Here is a 10213-nt window from a genome sequence, read left to right as displayed (position 1 = left end):
AGCACATCACACTCGTTCTGTTGCTGCAACAACAAATCCGTCTCTCGCTGCTTCTGCTGCTGCAGCTCCTCAAGCGCTTGCTGCAAAGCCGCCTTCTCAGCTATGTGCTTTTCCAGCAGCACATCACAGTCGTTCTGTTGCTGCTTCTGCTGCTGCAGCTCCTCAAGCGCTTGCTGCAAAGCCGCCTTCTCAGCTATGTGCTTTTCCAGCAGCACACCACACTCGTTCTGTTGCTGCAACAACAAATCCGTCTCTCGCTGCTTCTGCTGCTGCAGCTCCTCAAGCGCTTGCTGCAAAGCTGCCTTCTCAGCTATGTGCTTTTCTAGCAGCACATCACGGTCGTTCTGTTGCTGCAACAACAAATCCGTCTCTCGCTGCTTCTGCTGCTGCAGCTCCTCAAGCGCTTGCTGCAAAGCTGCCTTCTCAGCTATGTGCGTTTCCAGCAGCACACCACAGTCGTTCTGTTGCTGCTTCTGCTGCTGCAGCTCCTCAAGCTTTTTTTGCTGCTCCTGCAGCAGCTTCTCCTGCTCCTGCAGTTGCTCTCTCTGTTGCCGTACTGCCAGTCGAAGCAACTGCTGCTCGTGATCATATGCCGCCTCAGCCGGCGGCTGCGCTGCATGCTCTCCCAGTTGTTGCTGCTCAGCGCCTTGCAGGTTTGCGCAGACTCCCCAGCTCTCTCTCGCCTGCCCCTGCCCTTGCCGATGTTGCTGCAGCTGTTGCTGCAGCAGCTGCAGTGTGCGTTCTAGGTCTTCAGTTTGCTGCTGGAGGCGTTGCTTTTCCTGTGACTCACGCCGCAGCAGCAGCTGCTGCCTTTCTACCAACTGCAGCAAGGCGGCATGGCTATACTGACCAGAAGAGTTCCACGATGCTGCTCCTTGTGAGAAGGGCTCCTCATTTTCTGAAACATGCACATCTTTTGCTCGTTGTTGCTGTTGTTTCTGCTGTTGCTGTTGTCGCTGTTGGTCTTGCTCTTGCTCTTGCTGTTGCTCATCTAAAGCTTCATCTCCGGGCAGCTCATCGTCTCTTAGAACGGAGGACACTAAGGAAGATATCCACATTCTGCCGCGGCTCCCGCAGGCTCTACTGTGCTCGTCCTATCGGTGCAGCACTTCTAGCAGACACGATGTCTGATGCTGCAAATTGCCGAAAGGAGGGGAGAGGGAGGCAGTCCTCCGTTGTTTCCCAGTGCCTCCGTTTTGGTTGCTGCTCTTGTGGCTCTTGCCGCTGCTGCTGCGGCTGCAGAGCCGCTTCCGCCTCCTCCTGCTGCTGCCTTTGCCTTGAGCTCCTTCACTGGTTCGTGCTGCTGGTAATACGGCCGGCTGTAGCCTGTGAGGCTCCCCTACCCTTACTGCTAATCCTCGCAACGCTGCCCCAGCTGTCCGGCTCTGTTGATTCGACGCTGTTCTTGCTGCCTTGCTGCCGCTGTCATTAGTGCGGGTGTTGATGTTCGCTGCCTTGCCTGTTGTTGCTGCCTTGCCTTGCCTGTTGTTGCTGCATGGTAACCAATCATGTGCTGCAGCGTGTGCCCCCGTCTGTGGCTGCTGCAGAGAACTGCTGCTGATGTGTATTCGATATTGAAGGTGCCGAGGGATGCGAGGGGAGTCGCTGCTCCTGCTGCCACTCCACACGCTTGCTGAAGAATCCCATGCCAGCCGGAGCTGCAGTTCGCACACGTGGACTGCGTGCGGCTGCGCGGTGTCTCGCGACAGTCTCTCTCTCTCTCTCTTGCGCCTTCTGCAAAAAATGAGACCGGCTTTTGCTGCTAAATTCCACTGCAGAGAGATCTTTCAGCTTTTTTTGCCCATAGTTTTTTGCTGTTGCTTCCGCCAGCGCAGCAGCAGCAAGGCCCCCCTGTCTCCCGCCGCCGCTCGGCTTCTTCTCGGACGGCAGCCGACAATTGCTGCCAGAGAAGTCATCACACAGAGGGAGACCTTTTAGCGGCTTGCACCTCTACTGTATACCTAGACATATGTATATATCTATTTGCATATATCTCTCTCTCTGTGTCACTTTCTCTCTTGCTGAATGCCGAACTTTGTGAGGCCAAGGAAAAAACCAGTCCCCTCGCTTCCCACGAGCACACGATCACGCAATCACGCGATCACGCCAAGTGTTTTGCGGACACACTGGAGCAGCGCCTCCCTTGTCTCCCCAGTGCCGCGTGGGAAAGCGGGGAAGAAGACTCGACTGCCCCGAGTGAGGCCGACGCTGCAGAGCCGCTATTTTGCTAAACTCGCACAGGACAGACAGGGGAAGGGTATCAGCGCGTAGAGGCAGCAAAAAGCCGCCGACCAACAGCAGGACGTCCACGATGCAGCAAGGGCAGCTACACTGGATCCCAGGCTGCCTTCCCTAAAAAGAAGAATACTCCAGGCAAACTGATGCAGCGGCAGAACGAGCGAGTGCGCAAGAGCCGCAGCAACAAGAGCTCTCTGCCGCTATACACGGCGACAAAATCGCTGGCTGCTCTAAGCAGCGGAGGCGTCGATGCGCCTCTGGCGGCCTCAGGGGCCCCCGAATGCGCTGCTGCTGCATGCGTCGCTTCTGCTGCTGCTGCTCGCGGCGTCCTGTCTTGGCTTTTGCATGCTTCTCGACGCCACGTCGACTAGCAGCCGCCGCAGGCTCCAACCCTCCTTCCTTCACCCCTTGTCAACACGCAGCACGGCTCACGCACAGCCCCCCTGCAGGGGAAGCAGCAACATCTGCAGGAGGCGTAGAGGCAAGTCTACAATAGCCTCTGCATGCCCAATAACCACCCGCGAGCATGGTGGGTGGCGTCTGGAAGAAGCCACCCACCGTGGGGGGAGACGCGGCAGCAGCAACGGCTGTAGCGCAACAGCAGACCCTTTAAAGGCCACAGCAGCAGCAACAACAGACTCGCCGGCAGCTGCGTCCGCTGTCTTTGTAACGTCCCCCCTCTTTTACAGCAATGGTTGTTTGCATTTGGGGCATCTCTACACGACGATTGTTGCAGACACTGCAGCGTCTCTGCTTTCCCTATTCTCAGCCCCCTCAGGTGGTGCAAAAGGTGCAGGTATATCGTCTACGGGGAAGGAGGCGGCAGAGGATTATGTTCTCTTGAGTGGCAGCGATCAGCATGGCGTGAAGGTACTTGAGGCCGCACGTAGATGGTGGTTCCAGCTGTCTCGAGATCAGCAGCGGCAGCTTGCTGCTGCGCATATGGCTGCATCCGGAGCTACCGGTGTCGCTACGGCAGACGACGAAGCAGCACCAGCATCACGAGCTTGTGCTGCTGCAGCTGCCACTGCGGCAGGACAGGGCAAAAGCATCAGTATCCCCTGCTGTGTGCCCGTCAAATGGTATGTGTCTTTGCTATCACAGCATGCACAGCAGCTGCTGCAGCAAGCGCACATCCGTTGCTCTGCCTTTGTAGAGACAGCCGCAACAACTGAAGTCTGCTGCACGTACACCCCAGATCCTGCGCTCTTGCTGCACCCGTTCCAAAACGCAATGCAGCAGAAGCAGCAGAAGCAGAAGCAGAAGCAGCTGTCCCACCAGAAGGGGGAGCAGCAAGCACTACCACCCCATGCTGCTGTAGTTGCCTCTCTGTGGCGAGCGCTAGAGGCTCGGGGATTCATATATAAGGCCTCTGTGCAGCCTTCGCCGGTACAAAACGAGTCATCAGGGGGTGGGGGGGGAGAAGAGGAAGCTGATGTATGGGATGTACCCCTGCAGCAGGAGCAGGAGCAGCAGCAAGAGCAGCCGCAGCAGCAAGAGCAGCAGCAGCAGGAGCAGCAGCCAAACGAACTAGGCGAGAGCTACGGATATTTTTTTGCTTTGAAGCGACTTCGACCTGCTATCGAAAGGTGAGACAGCGGCGGGGACAGCTAGGCAGGACCGGGTACACCATGCTTCGCTGCTTACAGCACTGACGTTACTGCACCTGTGCTGCTCTCCATCGCTTGTTGCGGATATCTGCTTATCCTGTTCCTGCTGCAGGTGGCTGCGGCAGCAGCCCCAGTGGTTGCTGCCGAGGGGGCAGCAACGGGAGCTCTTGCAGTTTTTGCCGCGCATACGAGATATCGAAGTGTCTAGACACCGCGATCTAGTAAGAATTGCCAAGGTGCTTTGCAGGTGCAACAGTGACGACGACATCAGCAGCAGTTGCAGCGGCAATCCTGACAGTGGAGTGCGTCTGACACCTTGTGATTGTGTTTGGGGTGTGCCCGTACCGGGAGATTCTTCTCGCGTTGTCTACGTCTGGTTCGACGCCTTGTGTGGCTACCTAAGGCCCGCATGCAGCAGAACAAGCCATCACAGGATCTGGTAAACTCGGCTGAGGCGAAGCCGCGGTATAAAAATGCTGCTATTTCCCCTTAAGTGTGCGTGCTCTGCTGCGTTGCAGTCAGAAACCCTTTGTCTGCAATGGGAATAAGCTGCTGCTGGTGCTGCGCCCTCTGCTGCTTCCTTTCAGGCCTCCCCGGTTGCAGATCTTTGGCAGAGACATATCGCGATTCCACGCCGTTCTGTTTTTGGGGCTTCTGCTGGCTTTGCGGCATCCTGTCCTCAGCGACAACAGACGCGCACATGGCAACAGCACGCAGGATGACAATGTGCTTCCTACTGAGCTGCTGCAGCAGCTGCCGCTGCAGCAGCTGGCTCATGGGTGGCTCCTCAGGCCTTCAGGGTCCAAGGTAGCCAAGTCGACGGCTGCTCCCGCTGCAGCTGTCGGCGGTGTCACTGTTGGTGGTGATGGTGACGATGTACTGGGGGCTCCCGATAGATCTGCTTCAGCAGCAGCAGCAGCTACACCTGCAGCAGCGGCGCTTGGCCTTGCCGATTGGAGCGACTTCTTGGGCTCTAGCATGTCTGCCGATGCTGCTGCAGCGGCAGCAGCTTTGCATACTCTTAAAGCTGACCGGGTACTCCAGATTGCGGGAGGGCGACTGCTACTTTTTCTACTCCATTCTATTACGGAAGAACGGGAGGGCAGTAGTAGGCCTAAGGGAGCAACCCGAGCCCCCCCTTTTTTGAAAACAGTCTCCTTGACGTGCCTGTTTGTGTGTGGCGGTTGCAGCTGCGTTTCGCATTGCTGCACTGCAAATCATTCGAAAGAGATCTGAGGCTCTCCGCGCGCAGTGGCACCAGCAGGGATCCTCTTGTCGCCTCTGCCTTTGTACTCGAACAACAGATCGGCAACTTTGCTCACAGGGTGTTGTCCTTGCTGCAGCAGCAACATCGGGGGAGGGCTCCTTCGCCTCCTCCACTTCTCCTTGCAGCAGCAACCCACCCACACATCTGCAAGGAGGCTCTGGCAGCTGCAGCGACTGCATGGGACTCGGAACGAGCAGCGGATGCAGCAGAATCGCTCCTCGCCTCAGAAGTGCCAGCGGTCAATTCTCTTCAGTACACTTTGGTAGAGTCGCTGTGGGGTCCCTGGCTGCCCTTAAGAAATATCCCGGCACAAGCTGTGAAGACCATGGAGGAGGCACTCGACGCGTTGTTTGAGCCTGCAGCGGGTTTGAACCAGCAGCAGCAGCAGCAGCAGCAGCAGCAGCAGCCACAGCAGCAAGAGACGGGTGACGAGGCATTGCGACAACTCGTATTAGGCGCAGCAACGGAAGCCATTGATGCCGAGCGAGTCGCTACAGCAGCGGCACACCGCCTAGTAGAGATTGCGGGAATCTCCGTGTTTCAGAATTCACCACAGCAAGTGCAGCCGAGAGAGCAGCAGTTGAACACAGCTGTCCTCTCAAAGCAAACAAGCCCTCCAGCCGCGGTAACCCCCCCCCGGGAGCTACCGGCTATCAGCTTAACAGCTTCAGCATCAGCAGCTACAAAAGCACCGCATGCCGGCGTGTCCTCGGCTTTGCTATTTCTCTCTTGCTGGCGCCTGCTGCGCGCTTCATTTCTGCTGCCTGTGTTACTGCGGGCAACCGCACAGCAGCAGTTACTACATAGATACACTCGAGGTGTTATTTCTGCTGCAGGAGCAGCCCAGCGGCTCTTTGAGATAGCGGTGCGCTTTGCGGCGAAGCAAATGCTGGGATGCAGGTGTTGTTGCTGCTGACAGACATTGGGGCAACTTGAAACGTGTACTGGGGGAGTTGTTTGAAGTGCTGAATGTGCTACTGCAAGAGCGAGGTACGTCTGCTTGGCGCTTGTCATTGCATTTGTTTCAGGCTCCCTGGAAAAACAGTGACACCAGTTCCTGCGTCATGTCTCCTATGCTCGAGCTGTTGCGGCGTCTCTCCCTGCTACTGCTTCCCGTTTGTCCTGGGGTTTCCAAGCAGCTGCAGCAGCAGCTCAACCTGGAGCAGCAGAAACTGAACCAGCAACGAGACCAATCGCTGCACCAACAGCAAAACACCCTTCGCTCCACTTTAGCATGGGGCTGTGTTGGCATGGGAGGCCACAGTCTTCCCAAGCCCTTTCCCTTGTTACCCCAGACAGGTCCACTCTGCCTCGAGCAAGACAGCCAGGTATCTAGCTGCTAAAGCAGCCATATAGCCTTCATTGCTGGGTGACTATTGCTGTCAACGCAACGCCAGTTTGCAGCCAGTGCGCATGATCAGTCTGTCAGCACTCAGGCAGCGGGTCATTGGTGCTGTTAGCCTCGCGCGTGAAGAGAAGCTGGCCAGATAGTAAACGTATAGGATTTGGGGTTGCAGCTATAGCGAGCGGTACATCTACTAGGCTAAGGAGTTTTCTGGGAGGCAGGACTCTATTTTATTGAACGGAAGAAGAGCAGATAGTGTCCAGCCAGAAGGGGAATCAAGGCAGCAGAGGGAGAGGGAAGGAAGAAGACAGGCACATGGTAAGTGTGCACCACGCTGCTCGTTTTCCAAAAACTCTCAATTTCGCTTTTAAGCTGCTAATTGCGCACCACTGCCACGAAGAGAACCTAACACGGAGTAGGGAGTCGCCCGAGCATTTGTAATATTCCGTTGGGACCTCCGTCGGAGACCACAACTTGTAGAACGAATTTTGCATAAAGGAGCTGCTCCTGTATGCAAGAACAGCTATTTCCTTCCCCTGCCCTGTACCCACTTACCTGTGGGCTCATCAGTGAAGGGGCGACAGTGTAAACTCAGCTTGCTGCACCTTCACAACGTTCCAAGCAATCGCCGCTCAGCAATGCGGGCCTACTTACATTTTGTCGCTTCTTACCAGGGTTGATATGAATCAAGAATAAGAAAAGCATTGACCGTCAATTCGCCATTGGTGAACGCTGTTTGTTGCAGTGCAGAGTTACTCCGCACAGTAGAAATCAATTCTGTGTGCCTGGGTACTAGATGCTATGCACGACTGCATACGTGTGCTTGGAATGCACAGTGCGTACGGCAAAGCGCACGGCAACTGTCCCACACCTCTCACATCGCTGCCCAATGGGGAAGCGCAAGGATTGAGGGGCTCTGGTGAGGAGACACCCTGGCGCTTTCCGTCAAGAATTGCATTGGGCTTAGGCATAGATGTTTTCTCGCTCTAAAAGCTCTAGTTGGAGCGCTACTTTCGACCCTTCAGCGTATACAGCTCTACATGGTTCCACAGATGAAAGCACAGTATGATCCAACTCATGCATACAAAGCATGTAACACCATAATGAAGCATACACTGGTCCATAGGGGTCAGGGTTTTTCAGTAACTATTCCGGCTACAACATGCAGGAAAACAGCTGGAAGTTAGAGCTGCTACTGCCGTTCCTATTCCCTATCCTTGGGCATAAAAATAGTGACAGCGCGAGCACCAACTCTGGCTCATTAAACAGGTCGAGTGTGAGTATTGATTGGTCTCGAGGGGAGTAACGATGTGCCCGAGTCCTCGAGCACAAGTGGGGAGAGAGTCCGCTGAGATGCTGCTTTCCGAACGGAAACTGGGAGAACAGCGCAATAAAATTTTGCTGCGCCCAAACCCAAGACCGACCTTTTCCGTATTGCACACCATTTATGTGCGTATGAAGGAGCCTTAGTGGCCAGACCTGTTGTCCTTGCCAGCCAGGTATTATTTTGCCCGCCTGCCAGTTAGGTCACTAGGGCAAGAACTGAAGTTACAACTCTAGCAGCAACATCATCGTGATCTACATGGAAAACCAAAAGTTATCCGTTTGCCACCTTAAAATAATCCATTAAATCACACTTTGATGTCGGATATGAAGTTCCACGACGGCCACTCGTGCAGCTGCAGCACTGTAGGAGCAGCACCGATTCGCTGTAAACAAGCGGTGAAATCAACGTCCTAAAGGAAGCCAGTAAGAGAAGAATTGCCCAATTTTTATATATTTCAATAGAACGTATAGGCCAGCAGCAGCAACAACAGCAAGGCGAGTCGCTCCGTCTCTGTGTGGCGCACTGCCGCCGAGTGCCGCCCTGGTCCGGTGTTGTATCCTGCCAGCAGTTTTTCTTCCTTTCCTTCCTCCTACTTACGTTAATCGATATAGCAGACAAAGGAAAGGGAATTTCGAGGGCGTAATTCTGTTTGTGATAGACAGAAGCACATTCCAAGATTTGCCCGTCCATTTATCACCCACAATACACACGAGCAGCTATCGCACAGCCTCTAGTGTAACTGTGGGTTTTGTGGTTTTGCTCAGCCTTCTTGTTTTCTTTTGGAATTTCTGAAGGTATTTACTTCTTTTCTTTGTACTGCTTGCAACCATGGCACCTGCCGTGTCTCGGCTGCTCTACGCTGCTACCGCGTTCGCAGTGCTGCTGCTTGCGGATCAGTACCTCAGCAGCAGTGGCACAGTATCAGCCGCAGCTGCGGCTGATAATGATGCAGATGCTTCCATGGTGGATTTGCACCCGGAAGATACAACCTCTGGCGTAGGCTGGGAGGACAGCAGGACTCATCCTGAGGCAGACCCCGTTGAGAAGCCTCGTGAGGTGGATGAGCACTCCACTGGGGAGGAAGCCACTGACGAAGACGACGAGCATCAGGTGACAGCGGATACAGCCGGGACAGGACCCCAACAAGAGGCAGTGCACGATGAGGCTTTCGTACCCCCAGTAGACGCGCAGCAGCAGGTGCTGGATCACCAAGGCGATGCACAAGAATTTGAAGACCTACATCATCCAATGCAACCTCATGGTCATCAGGGCCACCTGTCTGACCATCAGGGAGATGAGGATGCTGAAGACAAGCCGATTCACGCTCAGCAACAACCAGACTCTCAAGAACAGCAGGAGCCTACTGTTGCACCACAGGAGCCAGCGCCCCCTGCCAGTGCAAGTTCGGCGTCCAGCGTGCAGCAACAGCAGCAGCCTAGCTCGGAAACCCCTGCAGCAGTCCCCGAAGAACAACAAGAGCAGCCGCAACAGGAGACGACTCATTTAATACCCTCAGTTCCACCCCAGGAGCAGCAACATAGTCCTCAGGAGCAAGGGCAAGGGAACACCGATCAGTCCTTTGCATCCCAGCAACAGCTGCAACAGAGTCAGGACGCAGCAGCACCGGATCCCAGGCTGGGCCGGTGTAGCTCTGAGGAGCTGTCTGCCCTTGCGCGTCACTTTGAGGACGGCACCGCATGCCCTGCATATGCATGCATCGATGCAGAGAACAGCAACTACTTGGCCTTGCTGGAAAAGCATTACGGGGATCAGTACACTCCGGCAGAGCTCGCCACCTTTGCTAGGGTTTTTGCAGCCTGCCACTGCCGCTGCCCCATCATGCTCTGCGAGGTCGAATACGTAAACCAAAACGGCAGCGACAGCTGCAAAACTGCTACCAAAGAACTCTGTCTACAAACTAACAGCAGCCTCAGCCATAAATGTGCAAACGTAGCTATGCAGTTCCCCAAGGTCTATGATATTGACGCCGATCCACATGCATTCAAAAGTCCGTGCCAACACTGCGAGTAAGTGGCTGTGCCGGCTGCTGCTGTTTGCTGCTTCTGTTATTGCTGGTGTTGCTACCCTTGGTGCCCCAAAGGCTTTAGTCACCATGATGTACCCGGCGTGCCTCAACTAGCCGCGAGATTACTGCAATTGGCTTATTTTACATGGTGGTGGGCAGATGTGTGTCGGTTTTCTGGCTTATCTTTGCAGAAGCGAATTCCCCGGGAATCCATCACAAGTAGCTATCGACGATCAAGGAAATACCACCGTACTCAGTAGTACAGCAGCTGTTGGCCCTGTCGCCGCGGTTGTATCTGCAGCTGTTATGGCTGCTTTCATCCTCTAACTCAATCAGCTGTTACCTGCTGTGTCAGCAGCTGAGGACATCATGCATGCGCTGTACCCTTTCGTTAAAGGCC

General features: G+C 55.0%; 2 protein-coding genes across 2 annotated transcripts; both read left to right on the top strand.

The window, feature by feature from the left end:
• Positions 1 to 589: 589 nt before the first annotated feature.
• Positions 590 to 6451, top strand: LOC34622273 (ice-structuring glycoprotein). The gene is made up of 8 exons (XM_026338569.1): positions 590 to 733; positions 2043 to 2218; positions 2661 to 3243; positions 4452 to 4883; positions 5039 to 5285; positions 5489 to 5529; positions 5672 to 5803; positions 6170 to 6451. The coding sequence occupies exons 1-8, from the start codon at positions 590 to 592 to the stop codon at positions 6449 to 6451; spliced, it is 2037 nt and encodes a 678-aa protein (XP_026194354.1).
• A 2296-nt stretch (positions 6452 to 8747) lies between these two features.
• LOC34622272 lies at positions 8748 to 10140 on the top strand. The gene is made up of 3 exons (XM_026338568.1): positions 8748 to 9276; positions 9370 to 9814; positions 10005 to 10140. Exons 1-3 carry the CDS (start codon positions 8748 to 8750, stop codon positions 10138 to 10140), a joined length of 1110 nt encoding a protein of 369 aa, XP_026194353.1.
• Positions 10141 to 10213: the final 73 nt, after the last annotated feature.

This window comes from Cyclospora cayetanensis, unplaced genomic scaffold (genome assembly GCF_002999335.1).
Source record: "Cyclospora cayetanensis isolate NF1_C8 unplaced genomic scaffold, CcayRef3 CcayRef3_contig_279, whole genome shotgun sequence".
In the NCBI taxonomy this organism is placed as follows: domain Eukaryota; phylum Apicomplexa; class Conoidasida; order Eucoccidiorida; family Eimeriidae; genus Cyclospora; species Cyclospora cayetanensis.
Note: the sequence above shows the minus strand (reverse complement) of the source record. Positions and strands in the feature narration are given on the sequence as shown.

What these genes read in the sequence shown, in the direction of transcription:
- LOC34622273 (XM_026338569.1), top strand. Translation starts at nt 590, where the DNA reads ATGCCGCCTCAGCCGGCGGCTGCGCTGCATGCTCTCCCAGTTGTTGCT. An exon ending in ATACTCTTAAAGCTGACCGG is followed by an intron (nt 4,884 to 5,038) that starts GTACTCCAGATT and finishes TGGCGGTTGCAG; the next exon opens with CTGCGTTTCGCATTGCTGCA. An exon ending in CAGCATCAGCAGCTACAAAA is followed by an intron (nt 5,804 to 6,169) that starts GCACCGCATGCC and finishes CAGTGACACCAG; the next exon opens with TTCCTGCGTCATGTCTCCTA.
- LOC34622272 (XM_026338568.1), top strand. Translation starts at nt 8,748, where the DNA reads ATGGTGGATTTGCACCCGGAAGATACAACCTCTGGCGTAGGCTGGGAG. An exon ending in ACAACAAGAGCAGCCGCAAC is followed by an intron (nt 9,277 to 9,369) that starts AGGAGACGACTC and finishes ATCAGTCCTTTG; the next exon opens with CATCCCAGCAACAGCTGCAA. An exon ending in AGTCCGTGCCAACACTGCGA is followed by an intron (nt 9,815 to 10,004) that starts GTAAGTGGCTGT and finishes TTATCTTTGCAG; the next exon opens with AAGCGAATTCCCCGGGAATC.